Source organism: Cheilinus undulatus, linkage group 13, assembly GCF_018320785.1.
Source record: "Cheilinus undulatus linkage group 13, ASM1832078v1, whole genome shotgun sequence".
NCBI lineage: Eukaryota > Metazoa > Chordata > Actinopteri > Labriformes > Labridae > Cheilinus > Cheilinus undulatus.
Genome location: NC_054877.1, coordinates 32,991,774 through 33,013,430, shown reverse-complemented (window position 1 = coordinate 33,013,430; position 21,657 = coordinate 32,991,774). Strand labels below are relative to the sequence as shown.

Sequence of the window (21,657 nt, the reverse complement as noted above, 5' to 3'; positions counted from 1 at the left end):
GAATAGCAATTTGGATATAACCACCATGCTGTCATGCTATTTTGATGTGGTCACATGAACCTCAGGCTCTCCTTTTGCTAAGCCAAGGTTAATTTGGGACAATTATGTGGTAAAAGAAAAAATGTCTCCTAGATTTTTTGGGTTCAGGAGACAAACAGGTATTGTGTCAAACATGAAGAAAAGCAGATAGACAATATGAGTTAAAGCTATTTTGATCTCTTTGATATGTTTTTATTGCACATTGTATTGCTATTGCTATATTGAACAGTGTGATTGCACAGAGCTTATTCCTCCTTTATTGTGCAGATCTAATCTGCTGTCGCTGTTTTCCCTTGTCTCATTTTCTTACCTAGTGCTCAAACAATGCTTTTCAGTTGGAAATTGCCATGTGCAGTGATATGTTTATGTCTGCTGGGCTGTAGTCTAGTTGATCTATCTATATGGAGTATAAAGGTTCAAATTTCTTATGAGATTTGTATTATAACTAATCATCTAGAATACTCTGTAGTCCAGCTGTGGGGTAAACTTATGGATCTATAACACTATGACCTATATGGAGCTTTACTTCCTTGTGACTTACAGTATAAACCGTGAAGGATTTCTGATTGTCATATATACATAAAAAAAACCACATCCTCAGACTTGATCCTCTCTGACTTGAATGGACCAGTGGGCGGCACAATGGACAGCCAGTGTTTTGTTTTTAACTCAGGTTAATTTTAGACCCAGTCCTCTCCCTGGAGTGAGATTAGATCCCATTCTGGGCTGCTCTGACCTCACAGCGTTAAAGCTAAGAGGGATTTGGCTGTCGCTGCTTGGACAGTTTATCCTCCCCGTTGATGTCAATGGTCTGTGTGAGAGAGAGTCCAAAATGAGAGAGAAGAGTGAATGAGCCTGGCTTTGAACGGAGCCTCTGCCAGCTGTGGTGTCTCACTAACTTTTGTGGATATCGCTGGTTTTTACTTTATGACAGAACTTCGGAAGAGTTCATTTCATGAAAGTTTATCTGGGCAGCAGAACATGCGTGGACTGGTTTGTTCAACTGATCTAGTGATGGAGTTGGAAGAGAGTGAAGAAGTGACGGTAAGACAACAGTGAAGTTTAAAGGTTTACTTTTATTGTGTCAATCTCTCCTTGTAATGCCATCGTTTAATGAGGCAGATGTTTTTCTTAAAAGTAGACATATTTGATGCCACAAATTTCATGAAATGTAACTGAATGTTTGCTTTTATTATAGAGTAAATGATGATTTGACTGCAAAATGACTGCAGATCTGGGAGTAGTCCCAGTTGTGAAGTTTGTTTTTCACATCTCATTATATCCTCCTTGTATTAATAGAGTAAGCTCATTTCCACACTAATATCTGAGGCTTGGTTTCAAAGGACACTGATCTCCTGCCCAGCTTTTAGATATTTGTGTTCTCTGGAGTCACATAAGAGTGTGATATGAGGTTATGTTCTTTGTGCTGAAGATTTTTCCAAAACATCCAAGGTCACAGATGTTTGATAATCACCATGTGTATGCATAACTAATAGAATGATTTGAAGCCAACTTTCAGCTATGATTACTCAAAGGTTCACATTCTGTGTTGTGGTTGAATAGTTGTAGCCATGTAATATAATTAAAGAGTGCTTTCTATGTTGAAATGTCAAATTAGAAGTTCTCAAAGCAAAGGACTTAAAATGATAAAGAGATATTGCCAGCCATGCTCAAATAGCCACAGATGTATGCTTCGATCAACAAGTGTCGTCAGCGTATCACTGAATTGATGTTTAATTTAAAGCTGAAGCCATTCAGGAAGTCTATTTTAATCCCTCTTTAGCACTGGGGACGGCTTTAAGGATGCAGGTAAATGTTGAGTGACAGCAGTGGTAAAACACCACGCACTTAGGCTGGCTCAAGTTCAAAACACACCACAACACTGGCCTGACCGTGTGATAGTCAGGCTGCTCTGCAGGAGTCTCTGATCTCTAAACCTGTGTTGAGGTATTTTTGGTGCATGTAAATCTGTGTAATTTTAGATGTATTTATTCTTTATGTCTAACAAACAGAAGTACAAGAATACTTCTACCATGATTTTTTTTACCCTTTTACAGAACAATAGATATAGAACATTGGGTAAAGGAACAAACAAGTGAGAAGTAAAGAAATGGAGGATAAGCACGTTAATCAATCAGACTTGTTTATATAGCACCGTAAATACAAGCAATATAGCATGAAGTGCTTTGCATAGATGGAAAGTCAATAAAAACAAGACATCCTACCAGCCCACATTCCTCAAAGCATGCACAAGATTGATATATTATGAAAGAATCAAAGACTCATGAAAAACCAGAACTGACACATTTTGGTCTCACTATCATGAGTCTTAATGAGGAAACACAGAAGTAGGAATAGAATTTTAAAATGTAGGGGAATAGAAAGGAATAAATGAACAAATAAGACCATTATAGAAAAAATGGCAATATAACAATACAACACAGAAAGATGGTTCATATGATCAAACTATAATAAGACACTGAAGAATAGGGCTGAACTATTTGGGACAGTAACCTATTGTTACATTGGGAGTACGCGTGGGTCTAAACTAGTAATATAGCAGAGAGGACAGTGTTACTGTGGAATTATCACCTTTATATGGGATTTTTGATGAAAGGAACAATAACAGCATCATGGTAAAACAGTTTAAAAGCTCATGTTGTTTGGTTTTCAGTGAATCAGCCGCACAGCTGTTCCAATTATGCATGATTATAACGCACAGCATTTTTATTACTCTCTATGCTTCTGCCCAGTTTGTTTTCAGACTGTGAGCATATCAAAGAGCTGTAAAGGCTTCTACATCTGTTCAGTATGTTATCAGGCTGCAGAAATACAGATTATGTGCCATAAATTAGGCTGTAGAATGACAGAAGAGTCTACCCATACAACGGCAGACATGCAGTTGCTATATGTCTGCCTTATACAACTGACAAGTGGTTAAAGGGTTTTTATATTTGGTAAATGAGAAGTACTCTGACGCGTTTATCAGTAGTAAGGTAGTAACGTAACAGATTCATTTTCTCAGTTTGTAATGCAGTAATCTAACAAGCTAATTTTTAAAGCGCCGCTATCCAACACTGATTATATCTAACACAATAGATTAGTGTAGGACTGAAGTATTTTGAAGAAATATCTAATTGTGATTATGTTGACTCAAATCACAAGTTCAATATAAATTGTTTATTCTCATTTTGGTTATAAAAACATATAAAAATGGGGAAAGTAGAAGTTTTTGTATTACTATTCTAAAAAAAAAGGACACTTGAATGCATGATGAGTAGGATATAATATCTCTGCTGTGAAAAAAAAATCAAAAAGGTTAAAGAAATATTGTCTATATCCAATTTTGTATGGATATAGAGTGCTTTAAGAGTTTGGCTTGATCTTAGGTATTTCATGGGAAAAAAATTTGAAAACCGCTGGTGTAAGGTTCCTAGAAGATTGGCACTTTTCATAAGGATGAGGTAGAAAATGTAGAAAAATCATGTCATTTATCTCTTATAAAAGTAGATATTTAAATGAAGTACGTTTACTCTGTGTTTCATGTGGCATTTTGCCATTTTAAGATTATTAATGGCCCAATTAAATAACACAAATGTGGCTAATACTTATGCTTTGACCTGATATAATTCCAAAGCACATACATCTTGTGCTCATGTTTAAAGGACAGGCAAAGCACAATGATTTACATGTACCACTAAAGGCTCATTGGATCTTGGCTGACTGGAGCATCATCTGCTTAAATCCTGTTGTACTCTTTACAGAGTTTGACCACATTTCTGCTAAATAAACACTCCAGAATGATTTCTTTACTCTAGCATAGTGTGAATTTGCAGTAAAAGGCTGTGTGGATGATGTGAGGTGAAGGCGTCATTTACTGGTTTTCTGCTTATCACTTTCTGGTGATGCCGTAGTAAATGACATGATTGAAATTTTTGCAGACATACCAGACATTAGTTGGATTTTGTTGACTTACAGTTTGGCTCTTATCTTCGTCAATTGAGCTTGGAAGTTACTTAGGCATTTAAGGTTAAACAACGATTATGTTTTGGTATGCACTTTGGTTTTTCCAGTTTGTACTTTTTTGGTAAGCAGGGAAAAAGAAAGTAAAAGAACATTTGTGTTGATTAGAGAAATAAATCCATAACAGTCAGAGGTCTTCCTCTGTCAAAGACTCACCTGTGACTAATTCCTGAACACCTTCAGGCTGAGCTTGAGTGTCCATTGTCTCATAAAGCGTACTCCTTTTCAGTTGAACAACACACAGTTTGACACTAATCTCTGTCCATTGAGCTCGACTAACCCTGCTAAGCCAACTAGCCAGTTACAGCTCATAGATGAACAACATGTGCACTGCCAAAAGTTGCTTGTCAGTGCTTGCAAGAAGTCAACAGAAATAGACTGAATTAGGTTGTACTGTTTGGTTTTTACAAACCAGTCACATAAAAAAAGCTGCAAAGAGTAAATTATAGCATCATTAGCAATAGAGGCATCATCATTAACCAGGACTGACACAGTGCCACAGTTTTCAACTTTGATGCAAAATTTGTTAAAATCAAATGATAATAACACCCGTGTCTTAACCACAGCAGCGAAATAGAAGTCCTTGTCGCCTTTTTCAGTTTGTTTTTTAAAAATTCAGGCAAACTCCAAACACTGCTGAATCATTGCAGATATTTGGGTGAAGTTTAGATATTAGATCTCAATTATCGCTCATTATCCAGTTAAACTAATGGATCTTAACTGATCGGTCAGGACACAAAAATGGGTCGTGAAGCTCTTTCTGCTGGGTTGCTAAAGTGTGTTAAAAAAATGTGTCAAAAAGTTTATTTACTGAAGCCCCAAGTGGACCAACAGTAAATTAATTCATGTATTATTTAGGTTTCAGATGTTGATTAGTACAGTTCTGTGTTTGTCTCAAAATTTCTACCAATTTATCTGCTTTTTTTTTAGATAATAAAGCTGATTTTCCCAAGACAACAAGGAAATCTCAGGAAAACAGTAAAATAAAGATGTGTGAAGGCAGATCATTCTGTAATGATGTGCTTTTTAAGGTCAACTTTTTCTTGTCTGTTTAATGCTTTTTTTTTTCTATTTAGGGTCCATCTGCAACATTTTTCATTAAATAAGTTTTGAAATTGAAAAAAATTTGCGTCATGATTTTTATTGAGGACCGCAGATTTAACTTGAATGGACCAGTGATGCTCTCTCTCTCTCTCTCTTCTGCTTGCCAAAGCTTTCAGTTAAAAACTACGACGCAAGATCTCAAGGTTTTTTTTTGTTTGTTTGTTTGTTTTGTGTTGTTTTTTGTTTTTTTTTACTCTGGTCCTTCTTTGATACTATACCAGTGGTCCCCAACAGGTCTATTGTCAGGACCCTCCGCCACCTCCTTAATAAAAAATCACAACCAAAATTTTCCAAAGTTTTTGACTACTGGGATTTCTTAAATGAAAATGTTGCAGCTTGGACCTTACCTGGAACAAAACATTTGAGTGAACATTAGGAAAGGGCAAAAAAATACTTGTTTAAGGCCTGGGAAGACATGCGTGCATTGCACACATTTTATTTTACTCAGTTTCTGGGAGTAGCGTGTATATTTTGGTCATTTCTAGAGCTCTTTCTAGAGTAAAAACCAGTTTGATTATACCAAGATGATGAGACAAATAAACTTGGATGTCAATAAAACAACCAAAATTTAGTCATTGTCACGGCAAAATGATGTAAACTCAAGTATATTAATGCATGGTGGCTTTGGGTTTCCATACATCATAGACTTTTTGTCACATTTTTTCCAGGCATGCATTCATGACCCTCAGAAAATGGCTCTGGGACCCACTTTTCATCGTCAACTCACCAGTTGAGAGAACCAGTGATCTACACTCTAAAAGAGTTGTATCATTTGAAACAAAGAAATTGAACATATCCAAGGTTTTTTTTCCTTTCAATTTTGTCAACATTTTTATTTATTCGACCTGTGTTGAACCAGATTAGACCCATTGAGATCTGAGATCTCTTTTTCAAGGGAGACTTGGCAAAGTTTCAAAATCAAACACACCCACATTTGAACCGTTCCCAATAACCTATAAATACTGTAATAACTAGAATGGCCGTCTGAGGCGGCAGACCCACGCCTAAGCAGTGCCACCGAGGAACGCTCCCATTGATTACTTTGGTGTTCAAAAGTTCAAAGTCCAAGAAAAACCAAAAGGGTGCGCGGATCATCACCAAAATCTGATCGATCCTACCCTGTCACTATCCCAATATTCCCTCAAAGTTTGGTGAAGATCCGACTTTCCGTTCTCGAGTTATCTTGTACACATACAAACAAAGAAACAAACAAACACACAAAGATACGGAACCCTTTACATAACCCTGCCGATTTCATCGGCGTGGGTAATTAAACATCAGCTAAAATAATGGCATACAGAACATTTAAATTAAAGAGTTTTCACTGGGGTTTTAAACCTTACTTTAATTCTTAATTTATACCAGTAAATATTAGGTTAGGGTCCTGGCAAGTATCTGAAGATACAGTGTGTATCAAAAAAAATCAGTGATATGTACTGAGATACTTTGCAGACTCTGCATTACTTACTCAAAAACACAAAAGGGGAGCTACCATTTGCTGTTACTGAACGATTTAATCCAGAATTTCCACTCCAATTTATTAGGATGAGGGTTTACGTAACAACAGAATTTCCATCTTAAATATGAAACTAGTAAAAGTCCAACAATATCAAAACCTGTTTAAGTAACATGGCAACAAATATTTTAGGCTTTCTTGTTTTTAATTACCAACCTGCAGAAAATGCTGGTACAGAAAACAATGCTTACCCACTCGCCTGAGATAGAGTTAACGATAATAAGCCATCATGAGGAGGATTCTCCCAAAAACAGGGTAGGCTATAGATGTATAATACTCCATGTAAGTTATCACTAGTGTTGAGCTCACAGCACGGCAACACAGCAGAGCTGGGAAAATCAATATAGTAAAATGAAAATAAAAATATGTTCTCTATCATGTTTTACAAGTGAATAATTGTGTGAATAATTATTAGAATTTTCTTGTTGTAAAAAGGTTTGTTTATGCAAATTTTATTATCTGATTGACAATGAATCCAGTGTCAAAAGGGTAGCAAGAAGTTTTGCATTGAATATTTTGACATTTTCACGCATATTTGACTATATGATGGTGGGTATTTAAAATAACATTTCTTATGATTTTTCTATCATAAGTAAAAGTAACAGTCCTTATCATGACAGAATGGAAATGCTAGGGCTGGGTATTGCCACTGATTGCCTTGATCTGATTGTGATTCACAAGGTCCCGATTCAATTTGATTCACAGGTCATGTGGGGATATTTTAGTCACAAAACCTTTGACATTAAAGAAAATTTCAGAGAACAGAATTTGTAAATAGACCCAAGAATGTTTCAACCAGGCACATTATTTTAATTATCAAGGTTTGCATTAAAAAATAACCCAAACTATTAGTATTTACTTTATATTTTATATCCATGTGGCACATCTTGCATATGCATGTCCAGCTCGTATTGATAACGCACACCAAATATCAAAAAAAAAAAAAGAAATGTGTGGGTGGAAGATTCAAACCTTAAATGAATCAATATCATAATTAAAAGTTTTGGAAATATTACAGGTATTGCCATTTATCTTGTTCTGACCGTTTGTAGTGATGGGGTAGATATTTGAATGATGCTCAAAAATGGCAGTTTGGTTGAGTCTCTAATCTTGTTGTTTCCTGTCCTCCTCTTTTTCTACTCTCCTATTTTCATTGATCCCTTTTTGACCTCTATGAAATTACTTTCTTCCACTCATCCTCGATTTTCCTCCTTCTCATCCTCCTCTGTTCTGTCTCCCTCCAGGGGGATGCCAGGGGCCAGATGGTGGCGGAGCGACTAGGTCTGGGACACAACCTTGACTTGTCTGACACCATGGTCCAACAGAAACTGGACGAGATCAAGGAGCAGATCCGCCGCGAGATCCGCAAGGAGCTGAAGATCAAAGAAGGAGCCGAGAACCTACGAAAGGTAAAAGTAGTGAATTAATAGATAGTAGTCCTTTTCTATCAAATTTGTTTACTGAAAGGAACGGATCTGGGAAAAATATTAAGTACATCAAAACTGAGAGGCAGGGGGCGCAGGTGGCCGAGTGGTTAAGGCGCGCGCCCCATGTACGCGGACAGACCGGGCCCGAATCCGGTCTGAGGCCCTTCACCACACGTCCTTCCCCTGCTCTCATCCCTGTTTCCGACTCTATCCACTGTCCTCCTCTGTCAAATAAAGGCACAAAAATGCCCAAAATAAATCTTAAAAAAAATAAACAACAAAAAAAAAACTGAGAGGCAGAAATTATGACCTTTAAGTTCTGAATATGGGTCAGCTTTAAAAAACAAGGGGTCCTACATTTCCCATAATTCAGCCAGTTAGAACTTTTATTACCATATGACATTTTCACCTCATCAATACCCAAGTAATTGCAAAACTTTGCTGCCAGGTTGCTGTCTTAAAGACAGTGATTTTCAGAAGATGCTTCCCAACTATATTCACCTGCTAAGCAATCTCTCCTTATGACTACAAGACTAACTTTTATGGTTCAAATGTGAAGTTTGCCTTGAAATTTTTTGTAATCAATTGTTAGATTTTCTGAAGTCTTCCCTTTTTTCCTCAGGTGACCACAGACAAGAAGAGCCTGGCTTATGTTGACAACATGCTGAAAAAATCAAACAAGAAGGTTGAAGAGCTTCACCAAGAGCTGCAAGAACTCAACGCCCACATCGTGGTCAAAGACCCTGAAGAACTGCTAGGTAACAGAAACAACACAGTCAAGAGAGCCCAAAGGGTTTGAGAAAACATTAACCAAGGGATGAAAGCAGTTGAAATGACCTAATGCTACACTTTACACAAAAACAAATAATACAATGTTGCCCTGCTTTTGCCCCTAAGATTGGCTGATTGTAGGGTACATTGCACACCTACATTTTATATGAATTTCGGTTTTAACAATAACTCCACACAAGAATGAACTGTTTGTTTTAAAAGGTCAGTGCCATTGTTATCTAATTTCTGTCTTATTGTATTGGTAGACAGAGAGTGGATATTCTTCTGTTGTGTGGAGGGTCTACTTACATCCACATGCTCTGCAGACAATTGTAGAGATTATTTCTATTATCAAATCTATCCACTTAATCATTGTTGTTGAACATATAATGTTTAACAAATGTTTACTCTAAGCAAAAAAGATAATAGCCAAGACAGTGTTTTTGCCTCAACTGGCTAATATGTTGATACAGAATAGAAATACAGACTAGAGATTCTAGTCTTCTAGATTCTTTGCAGATGACATAACGCAACAGCAGAGAACATCTCTGTAGTGATTTCTGCATAGAGAAACACTACCAAAAAGGTCATGTTTTGAGCGGTTAATGACTTTGCCAAAGGTTCAAATGGAAACATTCTTAATTCTGCAGCTACTTTTGTGTCCTGAAAGTAGTGAAATTTCTAGCACAAAAGGTGCATAAAACTCATTGAAAAACAGCAGCAAGCTGGACTTAAAAAAGCCTCTGTCTGAAGCCTAGATGAGCGGTGTCACACAACTCTCCTGTATTGTCAGTTTCCACAAAGCGGTTTTGCAATGGCTTTGCTTATTAAACACTAATGTCAGCTGAAGTCCATCTCACCAATCTGTAGTCTTTAATATTGTGTCAGGAAATCTGTCTCTTTTTAAAATTAAGATCATTTGGCTCAGCTCAGTACAGCTGGTTGTTTGGCTCCCAAACGAAACCAAACGTTGTTTGGCTCACAGTAAAGAGCCGTTTCGTAGCACAGGTTGGTTCATGAACAGCACATCATTACTCGGTTGCTCACCCCATTCAGTTAAAAGTATGTTTGTGACTAAATTAATTCTTTTTATATGTAAAAGGGGCTCAGCTAGCCTCTTAGCTCAGTACAAGACTTCTGTCTCCCCTCATCTGACTAGATGACACTAGATGCTTGGAGGTCTGTAGACCAGGTAAAATGTGATTTGATCACCTCCATGCCAGGTGAATTTGTTAAACTGTGTTAAAAAAAATCACTTTTTTTGATAAGTGTAGGGATTTTATTCAACATATATAGAAATTTCCTGATGACAATTGCAGTGTAAAGTTCTAACTTAACTTCTTTCCCATTCCTTACTACTGGCTGCCCCCCACCCCCCCACCCCCCCCCCACCCCAACACTTCCTGACCCCAAATAGACATTTGTGTCAGCAAACAACCTCTACCAGAATTTCAAACATAGTAAAAACAGAGCAATATTGATACCTGGCTCCAACCCACAGCAACAAAAGCTAAAGTTCTGAGCATCAAATTTGGTTTACCTTCATGCCTCTCTAAATTACACAAAATCATTGGCAACTATACATTACTGAATGGTTGCATTGTTGAAGTTGTGAATTTAATTAGACCTTGTATGATTTTCGTCTTTGAGTCAAAGTGATTAAGTGTATAGTTTTAAAGCCAGCTGTTTGAAAAAGTGCCAAAGAAATGACAATTTTGACAACTTGAATATATACCTTTAAATATTTATTTTGAGTTTTTTAATGCAGAATATCTGTGATTTGAAAAAATGTTATTGTCTTGAAAGATTCAAAGACAGCAATAAAGTAAGATGGGGCTATCAAAAATAGACATCTAATATTTGCCCTTTTCATTATCATATAGGCTGCAAATTATTGATATACTTCGAAGTAAAGTAGCATGAAAATCTGATGCTTTAAAACTATAATATTCAGTCATATTTTAACCAAAAGCTGCTGTTTGCAAAAGACACAGAGTACTATCTAAATTTGACAGATGCATGAGCAATAAAGTGCTGAATCTACTAGCAATGTATTATTGCATCTAGACAGTGAGGAGCAGTTTGTTACAATTTTTATAAACTGAAAACAAGAAATTTCCCAATATAAGGAACAATGACATTACTTTGGTGAGGTATAACATTTGTTATTTTTATTAATGTGTTATTCATATTAAACTCCTGGTATCATGACAACCCCAGTCGCTGGTCCAATACCTCTGGCAGCATTGTGTCACCTATATGAGCACACAAACACGGGGCTATCTGAGTGTTTGGAGGTGACTCACTCTCCAGAGGCTGACATTGTTGCATTCCACATTCCACCGACGGCTACAATGAGCTATCAATTGTTCCCCTCCGAGGCTGTTGAAAGACCGCTCCTGTGCGTTTGTCCACAACAATGGAATTCGGACAGAGTTTACCACAACAGCGGTGTGCGTTCAATGTAGTTTTTGTTACAGTATTTGCCCTATAAATGAAGTGTTTGTGGTGGTGAATTCAGGAAGAGAAGGAATGGCATTTGTCTGCGTGTTAGTTATCACATCCCCCAGTCCAGTTGACATTAGGAAGTAGAGGAGGATGGATGTGAGTGCATGTGTGTGCGTGCTGAAGGAGGGAAGGGAGGCTGTCTTGGTAAATGGTTATCTTAAGTGGAAACAAATTTAGCCTGACTTGGTGACTCTTTATCTGATGAACGAGGGCTTTCTTTTTTAAGTGACGCGACACTTGCGGAATGTCGCTGCACATCGCAAAATAATGGCGATGGGCTCAGGGAGCTCAGACTCTCGGTCATGAGACAGGCTTGTTAAAATATGTTAAGTGCAAGACAAATTAGTAGTATGAAGCTTTGGGATCAATTTGTCAAAGTTCCTGTAAGGACTTTTGGTTTGGGTTGATTTTGGTGCCCTCTGTAGACAAATTACATCGTGTCTTCCATAAAACTGGAACTATACTGTAAGTTGCACTGGTATATAAGACGTCTATTTTAAGGGTCTACAGGAATGGAAAGGTTTAAACTGTCACCCTGAGTGAAAACTCACAAATTCCATTGCCCACCTCATTTGCAAACAACAGCCCCTTTGTCATTTCCATGGCTGTCTTAAACCGAGTGTTTACTGTGACTTTAAAAGCTGACTTTAACAGTCGTGTTGGAGTGTCGGCTTACACTTAGCTACCATTGCACACGATTTTTGTGATCACACTCTACAGTCTGATGATCATGTACCACCTGAGTGCTCACATTGTAAAGTTGGGAAGGTTTGTAAAAAACGTTTCCTTTGAAAAGACTCGGACACAGAGGTTGAAGTCTTCCATTTTTTGATCACCGTGGTAGTAGAGGAGCAGATGGTTTTACTGCCAGAGCCTTAATAAGCGCAGTAGCTTCTGCAGCACTAACACAATCATGTAATCAGCTATTATTGTTGTTGGCTGGACTCGTGCATGTGGGTTGAGAGTGGGTTATGACTTAATCATTTCAGGAAAGATGCGTTCAGCTGTACACATGGAGACAAAATGGTAGGCCTTTATTCTTGTTCACTCTGGGGCTTGGTTTGAAAAAGTGGCGTTTTCAGGCTCACAAACGCCAGCTCCATGTGGATGAAACGCCGATATGATAAAAAAAAAAAAAAAAAACTTTTGCAGATACACCTAAACTCGTCTCCATGTGGACAGCGCCTAAGTTTCTGCGGCAAGTTTGAAAAAGTAAAAGTAAACTTTGTATGGATAGCATTAGAGATGAAACAGTGACTAGTATTATTACCTCCGCCAAGGAAGTTATATGATCGGCAGGGTTTGTTAGTTAGTTAGTTTGTTTGTTAGCAACATAACTTAAAAAGTTATGGATGAATTTTGATGAAATTTTCAGGAAATGTCAGAATTGGCATAAGATTTTGGGAGTGATCCAGATCACTATCTGGATCCAGGAATTTTTGGCGGAGGTCTGCGCTCTCTGAGTGCTTTTCTAGTTGATAACTGTGATAACATTTCCCCACAGTTATCTTACAGTTCATGTTTTATTTATCATGATAACTGTTAGTGATGACCGTGCTTTAATATCACAGTAAATAATGTCCGGACAGCATGCTATGTAGGTTTGTTAACTGAGGTGGATGGGGAAGAATGTAAACAGGTTGACCTGAGGACGTAAAACATGTCGGGGGTCTGTATCTCCTCCTACCTTCCTCACTCACTGTGAGTCTGTCAGATTTCAGAGACACAGACAAGTAGGCCTAAAGAGCACTTAAGTCATAGGTTTATCATTTCACAAGCTCATAACACATCAGCACTATGGATCAAATTAAACCAAAGGGCAGTAGCCTACCTTAGACTGCAGGCTTGAAAAAAAAACAGAAACACACTTAGGCTGTATACTCAATGGTATACTCTGGCTTTAGCTTCTGTTTCTGCTCATGGAGTCCATGAAAAGTTCTCCTAAACTTTGGAGCAGCTCTTCTTAGTTGAAAATATTAATCTTATGATAAAATCTCAGTTGAAATTGAAAGAATAGATGTTAATTAGCTCACTCAACAAAGTGATACATTTATATTATGATACGTTCAAGGACAGTAAGAGAATACCATTGCTCATATGTTGCCGAAATATGTCATCACATTTTCAAGTTTCACATAAAGAAAATGAAATTTCAGACAAACTTTTCCTGCAATATAAAATAGGGTAGAACAGGTTGAATTATGGCATTTTAAAATGTATAACTCTACTTCTACTGATCTTATATTATATTCACTTCTGTTAAAACAGATTGTTGTTTGTCTTTTGTTCAAACAACAGAACAGTATAATTTATGGTATGTTTAAGGATTCTGATTGATTAGGAGTTTTGTATTGAAAATATAACTTGTATAACTGTTTTTCTTTGGTAATTTTGGTACTTTTCTGACCTATCAGATGTAAAAATAATGAAGAGTATGTCATTTAAAGAATTTGGTATCAAAAGAGTATCATGGTATCAAACATTTTACAACCTCATTGCACCTTTTTAATGATAAAGTTTTAAGTTAAATTTTGTTTCTACAACTTAAAGTGTAGAGGCTAGTCCCTCTGCTTAAAATCTGATTTCTTGTGGGTTTTTTTAATTCAAACTTTATTTGAAATGATGAATCAATACCTTTCTAGATTTTCAGCAAAATATAACAACGCTGTAATGATACTTATAACCATTATATTTTAGGTCATGATTGTTGTGATAGGAAATTTTAAAATTATTACATCTCTGGATATGGATTATTTGTGCCTTGAGATTGTGGCTTGATCTCATGTGTGCCTTGGGCAAAAAAGGTTGGTCTGCACAACCTTCAGTATAGAAGAAGGCCCAGAACACCTCTGTATGCAGTCTGAGCTATGGGGTATCATTATGTTTTCAGGTGCGTCCCCACAAAGAATTTAGGGTTACCTCTTGGTATCCAGTGCCCAAAATGGATAAAAATCCCCGATAAAGTGTTTTAAAAATGGGATCCTAGAGCATTCAAGGACTACTTTCATTTCATTATGCTGTAAAAAAAGGTTGATTTTTTTCCTAAATAGGATTAGGAGGTCATGTGCAATGATGGTAGTTGCACTTGAGGTAATGATGGTGCTTTTTTTCAGTATTATTTCGTAATATTTTTGTCACACAGGTAAATCTGATGCAGGCAACTTTTATATTTAAAAAAACCAGATTAAAAGTGCATCTTATTCAGAGTTTACAGTAATTGCTTATTCAGTCTTGTGCATTTTGAAGTATTTAAATTTAAGACAACATTTTATCCTGTTTTCTTCAACACTCTGATCAGATGTATTACTCATGGAGAATGTTTTTCATGGTAAATGTGAGAAGAGGATTATTTCTCAGCCTGCCTTTACTTGACTATTTGACGCTGCCCTAAGACTGCAGTTTCAAGCTTCGACCTAGCAACATAAAAATAAAAATAAAATCTTGTCCTTAATTTCCACCTGTTTCATAACAACCAACAAACTCATCACAGGTGCTCTAAGAGGGGCTCTGTCTTTTTCGCCACTCAGCTGTCTTCAGCAGCAGCAGCCCTAATGTGAGTTCGCTGGTCTGGTCTCTCAGTCACATATGATCTCATTCATAAAGAGTTCAAGTCCAGTGTGTTATCCTGTTTTTATCGTATCTCAGCCCCCGTGCAACTTTTAGATCCAGCTCTCCTTATCATGATGTAATTATTTGGAGAGAAATGTTGACACGTTCCCTGTTGCCTTTTCATCTCATACACACAGGGTTAATCTGAGGGAGGGTTCCCCTTGTCAGCCATCCAGCAGTGACATCAGCCCCACAGCTATTCAGTAGCTCAGTATCTGGTCCTCTGGCCCTCAGCGTGGGCCGTACCACGCTGAAAGGGAGGGGTCTCCGGCTGCTTGAATTCTTGGCTCGGCTGCAGCCTTGACCAAACTGAACCCCTCCTACACGGAGAGGAAACCCATCGTAGTCTGGATGACATAAGCAGCACTTATTCATGTGTTTCTTTCTCATTGGCACTGACCTCATATGATCTTTGTGTAACATCTGTGACACCACAAGCTCATGTTACACAACATGAACACTAAAGTCAGTTTCGCCTTAAGCCCCTGCTAAGATTCACACCTCGTTCTACAGCTTTTTTAAACTTTTTTTTTTTTTTTTTTTTTTCTTTTTACAGACTAACCTGCAATTGCCCGCTCTGGTTTTCTTCTGCCTCTCCCACTGTGTTTTTCTGTGTCTTCTTGATTGTTTGTGTAGAAAAGGGTTGCCCTGGAAAGGCAAACATCCTCCCCTCCTCTTCTCAGAAACCTCTGCAGTGATGCCCTCAGCTCATTAAGGGTCATTAGATGAATCATTCAGAGCATTCAATCACATGCTTCCTTTTTGCCTGAGTCTCACAGGTGTTCAGAGGAATATTTAGACATTCACAGCGATGAATCACAGACTGTTATCTCTGCTCAGCAGAATCTTCTAGAATAACTGATTTTCCTCACAGCTGTTATTTTTGGTAATCTCAGTCAAGCTAACTAAGTCTGACTCAAGATACAACACTTCAGGGAAATTGCTTTTTGAGCATCTTTTGAAGGTCTTATTCATGATGGTGTTGTCTTGATACCAGATTTTAAACCTTTGATGTTACTTGTTATAATCAAATGACACTAATACTTTTCATTTTTGATGTAATTGCGACAAAAATGAAAGTTTTAGGCTCCTGATATTGGATAATAAGCAGTTTCCGGTGTCTTATTTGCACAATTTCATTGGCAACATTGCTTGTGGCAGATATGTGGCAGACAATATGTAGTCTTTTAAAATCATTTGTTACTTTTCGATTCTGTCAACCTCTTAATGGAAATTGTATTACTTTAATAATGTAGTACCAAAGTATTCAAGTATCAAACATTTTTACAACCTTCAAAATATTGAAGATGTTGAAGAAGAACTTTAGAAGAACTTGAAGGCAAAGGAAGTTTAAGTATTTGAAAAAATAAATAATAATTTGAGCTGCAAGATGTGAAATCACTCACATAATTTACCAAATTGTTGTTGTATTAGAGACTGACTTTCTTAGTTTGGGATATGTGTGGTTACGAAATCTTTAGTGTCTCTTTCGGACTCTTTTCTAAGAGGAGTCCCTTTATGACACACAGAAACTGAACTTGCAAGTCAAGTCAGGAGAAGTTAGGCAGGTTTTTTGCCCACCTCACGTGTGTGTGTGTGATCATTTTTCATGCTCTGCTGCAGTGATCACTGTGGGGAGGGGTTTTCTCTGCACCTTCATGTACAGACATGTAAAAAAAGCACAACAAAACAATGAGCTCATCGCCCAGAATTGTGGTCAGGGAATTAGAAGACTTTGGTTTTGCTTCTTCATTTTAGTGAGTAAAAAAATCACAAACTTACTGAGTATGACTGTGTTATCCTAACTAGGGTTGTCACAATGTCAGAATTTTTAATTTAGAAATGATCTAACCAAAATTAAAAAATAAGATATCCATTAATAGCACAGAAACAAAATAAATGTCTTAAAATATTGCATTCCTGCCTTACCATTACACATAACTGCAATCATGGGGAAGACTGCTGACTTGACTCTTGTCCAGAAGATGGTCATTGTCATCCTCCATACGGAGGGTAAGCCACAGAAGGTCATTGCTGAAATGATAGGCTGTTCTCAGAGGCTGTATCAAAGCATATTTATTGAAAGATGACTGGAAGAGAAAAGTGTGGTAAGAAAAGGTACGCAAGCAATGGGGATGAGCTCAGCCTTCAGAGAATTGTCAAACCAAGCAGATTCAGGAACTTAGGGGAGCTTTGGAGTCAGTGGATCAAGAGCCACCACACACAGACAGGACATAGAAGTGTTGACCCAATCCTGAACCACAGACTTCATTAGGGTTAGGGTAAGCTTCTCTTCTGGGCTAAGGAGAACAAGGACTGGCCCGTTGCTCAGTGGTCCAAAGTCCTATTTTCAGATGAAACTAAATTTTGAATTTCATTTGGAAATCAAGGTCCCAGAGTCTGGAGAGGCGCAGAATTCAAGGTGCTTGAATCCACTGTTTTCAGTTTCCACAGTCAGTGATGGTTTGAGATGCCATGTCATCTGCTGATGTTGTGCTTTATCGAGTCCAAGGTCAATGCTGTCAGCCATCTACCAGGAGATTTTAGAGCACTTCATGCTCTAAAGATGAGAAGCTTTATGGTGGCAGCAGGTCATGCCACCTGCCCACAGTGAAGCCAAAACTACCAGAAACTGGTCTGTTGACCGTGGTATTACTGTGCTTGATTGTCCAGCCAACTGGCTTGACCTGAACCCCATAGAAAATCTCAGAGGAGAATGTCAAGTGGAAGATGAGAGACGCAAGACTCGACAATACAGCCCCAACAGTGCAACAGACTGATTGGCCCCATGTTGTGTTGCAAAGATGCAGTTTTTGTGCAAAGGGGCACTTGCTAAGTGCATAAATTAGCATAATATTCCAAAAGGTCAACATTTCTGTATTGTAAATCCTTTTTTGGACTGATGTTTTCTGATAATCTAAAAATTTGAGATAGTGGATTTGCATGAGCTGTAAGCCATATTCATCAAGTTTAAAACATGGTATTCAAATGTTTTGAGATTCACCTGTTTTCTTTTGAACGTCTGTTATTTTTTTAGGTATTAATCATAAAATAAAAGAGATACTTTTATTTTACAATATGTATTATTGGGGAGCAGGTGGCCTAGTGGTTAAAGGCGCTCCCCATGTATGCAGGCGGCCTGGGTTTGAATCCAGCCCTTTACCACATGTTTCTCCCCCACTCTTGACCCTGTTTCCGACTCTATCCACTGTCCTCCTCTATCTAATAAAGGCACAAAAATGCCCAAAATAAATCTTAAAAAAAAATGTAATATTGAAAATCATCAGAACATTGACATTTAAAAAAAAACTCTATTTGGCTGAGTAAAATAATGGCTAGAAAGCAAGTGAGGATTTTTAGAAATTGATTAACATTCATCTGATTGAATCAGTTTCAGCAGCATATACATACACAGTTACGTTGATGTAGCTGTAGTAGTTGTCTACATGTTCAGTCTTGTTTTTGGTGCTTTGTTTTTTCTCTTAGTTGCTCAGAATAGAGATGGCCGCAGGGTTTCCCTCTGCTTTTTGAAAAGACTTCAGGAGAACCAGTCAGAGTACAGAAAATTAATTAGAACCAGAAATGATCAAAGCTTTAAGACAAATTTGATTCAGTTAAACTATTTTTTTCCAATGCTGAGTTCACCTTTGATGTGTTATTATGATCATGTTGTCTGTCTGAGTTTTAAAAAGACACATCAGCTCTTACTGAAGCCCTTCCTGCTTTAGGAACTGTTCCTCCTCTTTGTACAAGCTAAATGATGTTGACTGGTAACGTTGTCTTAACAGCACTAAACAGCCACGCTCTCTGGATTCATTATGAAGCTGCTACCTGACATGTTGTTGTAAGCAGCTATCGGTCATTTCACTGTTCTGCACCGCTGTTTAGCTTACTTCAAAATGGCAGGCAGCCAAAAATAGCACCTACATGCTGAGAGTTACTATTTACAGTCAGTTTATTTTTGTGAGAAACTCTGGTGGCACATGTAGAGTCATATATCAGCGAGGTCTCCAAAGGGCCACAAGAAGGTAACTTGTACTTTTTTCTCTTTACCCAGAATGCCCTATGACTCCAGATACCCCAAACAGTGAGGCAAGAATGTGCACGAGCAGCAGCCGCCTGGCCGCCCTAAAGAGACAGAATGACATCGAGCTTAAGGTCAAACAGGGAGCAGAGAACATGATTCTGATGTACTCCAACGGACCCTCAAAGGTAAGAGTCAGCGGGGGGGAGGGGTAAATAAACATTCAGCTTTGAGGGGGGTTCATGTCAGACTGTAAAAGTAAAAATGATGGAAACTTCAAAGCACAGAAACTTCACTATAAAACCTTCTAAATAGCCAGAGTCATTTTGAGGAGAGATGAAGATTTACTGGGAAAGTCTGACCAAAAGTGCTGTTTTATCAACTCTGAATTATCACTAACAGTTGTGGTTTATAAAAAAAACTTCCTGGTTCATCTTTGGATTACTGCATAAGTACACAAACATCCTGAGCAGCAATGGCAACATTTCATTTCTAAACATTTGCTCACTGTCTCAGTATCGCTTAGTAAGTGCTGTGGATCAGTTTTAAAATCTTTTTGGCTTGTAATTCCACTTCTCAGAACTTTTTCTTGACCTTTGGCTACAACATTTTCTAGATACGAGAGAAGTAGTGTACAAACATCCAGGCAAATGTATGCAGGTGTAGGACAAGAAAATCCCTGACTGCATCTGCTTCTTCAGCTGTCCTGAGTTCAACATGCCAGTCAAGTCATCTATAGTGGTGCCTGCAATTTCTTAGATTATCATCAGTTCAAGAAAATCTTGGGGCCAGTTGTTTTATTTCCCATTATCACGTTTTTTCACCATTTTTTTCCAGTCAAGGTCTCGCCAAAGAAAAAAACATGATCCAAATGTACTATCTCAGTTCAACAATAACAGACCTTTAAATGATTGAATTTACTTCCCTATCCACATTCACTGGAAATCTGTGGTCTGAGAGTCTTTTACAGCTTTGCTCAAACATTTTGCATGTGTTGTCCTTCTGCAAAAAACAACTGAGAAAAATGTGAACAGTACAGACAGGAAGTTCATCATTTTACCAGGGCTGAAATGATTTACGGACTCATACTTACCACTGCTCATGTTTTTAAAGCTACCTAAGTCCTCACTACATGAAAACTGTAGTGAGCAGGCTTACCATCAGTTTTAAAACCCCGTTCCTGCCTGCAGATGGTGGACTGATGCATGTTGGGATTACTTTTACAGCCTCACTGTAGGGAAGGAGGAAACATGAGAAGGCGCTGACACATACTGTGTGTCATACACACCACTGTTTGTTCACAGAGCTCTTACACTCATTGTGGCTCCTCTAATACTCCAAGACGAACTCTGTAATTTAGTTGGGAGGTGTGTGTTTGTGCGTGTGTGTCACTAGGACTAATAACAGCTGGAGCGCTGAGAGCCACTCATGCTCATCTTGGACTGTTGTGTCAGTGGTAATTGAAGCCACTTTGTAGTAAAAGGCTCAGTGTAGAGTGAAGTTTCAGTTGTGTCGTCTGTTCTCATACTGTGAGTCTCTGAGGATATCTGAGGATAAGCTCAGCAACCCATACCTTGAAAATCCTTCAAAGTCAGGATGTACATAACATTGAATATTAGCACTGGAAAGTATTTGCAAAAAAAAGAGGTTGTTGGAAAGGGATGGGAGCATGCAGTTGAAGAAATAAGAGAGAGGAGCACACAGTGGTGGGTGATCCAGGTAGAGAGAGGGACACAAACCTCACAGTGATGTTAAAGATATTGTTTTCTGATTTTTTTTCACAGCAGTAATGCTCTAAATAATTTAGAACACATCTTCAACTCAACTAAAAGATGCAGGATGTTTGTTTTGAGGTGGAGCTGTGAGCGTCACTGCTCTGCCCTGTCAAAGCCTCAACCCTTCTGTCTGTTTAACTCAGCCTTTCTCTACAGGTGTGCCTTCAAAATACTTATGTAACCAAGAATTAACATAAATATGCAGATATTGGCTTACCCTGCACCAATAATTATAATTGTCTTATATGCTCCTGAAATTACATCAGTATAGAGCTCATTGTGTTTTTTTCCATTTTGGCAGGTGTTCATGCAGTGAGAAACGTCTCAAAGTCTGTGTTTAAGGTCTACACTACCACAATGCATTTCATCCAAGGCATTTGAATAATTTCACAAGAGTGCTTACATGTCTATAGTCACCATGTTTCGCGTTATTCCTCAGTAGCTGCGCACGCGCAGCTCAGTAGTGGCTACGTCACGTGTTTTGTTGCTCTGATTGGCCCGTAGAGATGTGACAGACAGAACATTCACCCAATCACTCTCCGAGTTTTTTTCAAAGCCTCTGCTTTTTCTCAAACGTTTCCTGTTGAAGCTTTTCCAGATGCATGTGTGAAACAGGCGTGTCAGGTTTTCAATGACCAGTTGTTTGGTTGGTTGTATTTTCAGCCCACCAGGTTCTTCTTAGGTTGACTATAGGCAGCTAATACATAATGGATAGGGATGCCCAATGTTGTTTTTTTGTCGATATGTAGATATTTTAATATTAATTCTAGCTGATGCTGATATTTAAATGTAGTTCAGACCTTAAATATCTGTCCTTAAAACCCACAATAAAAGTTTTAGGAAAAAGTTGAATAAATTAAA

The 21,657-nt window shown here is 37.9% G+C and overlaps 1 protein-coding gene across 1 annotated transcript in view; it reads left to right on the top strand.

Moving 5' to 3' along the window:
* pkn2a (protein kinase N2a) overlaps positions 1-21,657 on the top strand; it is a 45,487-nt gene that overhangs the window by 7,475 nt on the left and 16,355 nt on the right. The window contains exons 2-4 of the mRNA XM_041802437.1: positions 7,927-8,091; positions 8,732-8,867; positions 19,055-19,209. Of these exons, the coding sequence (XP_041658371.1) occupies positions 7,927-8,091; positions 8,732-8,867; positions 19,055-19,209 (456 nt within the window). The remainder of the gene's footprint in view (positions 1-7,926; positions 8,092-8,731; positions 8,868-19,054; positions 19,210-21,657) is intronic.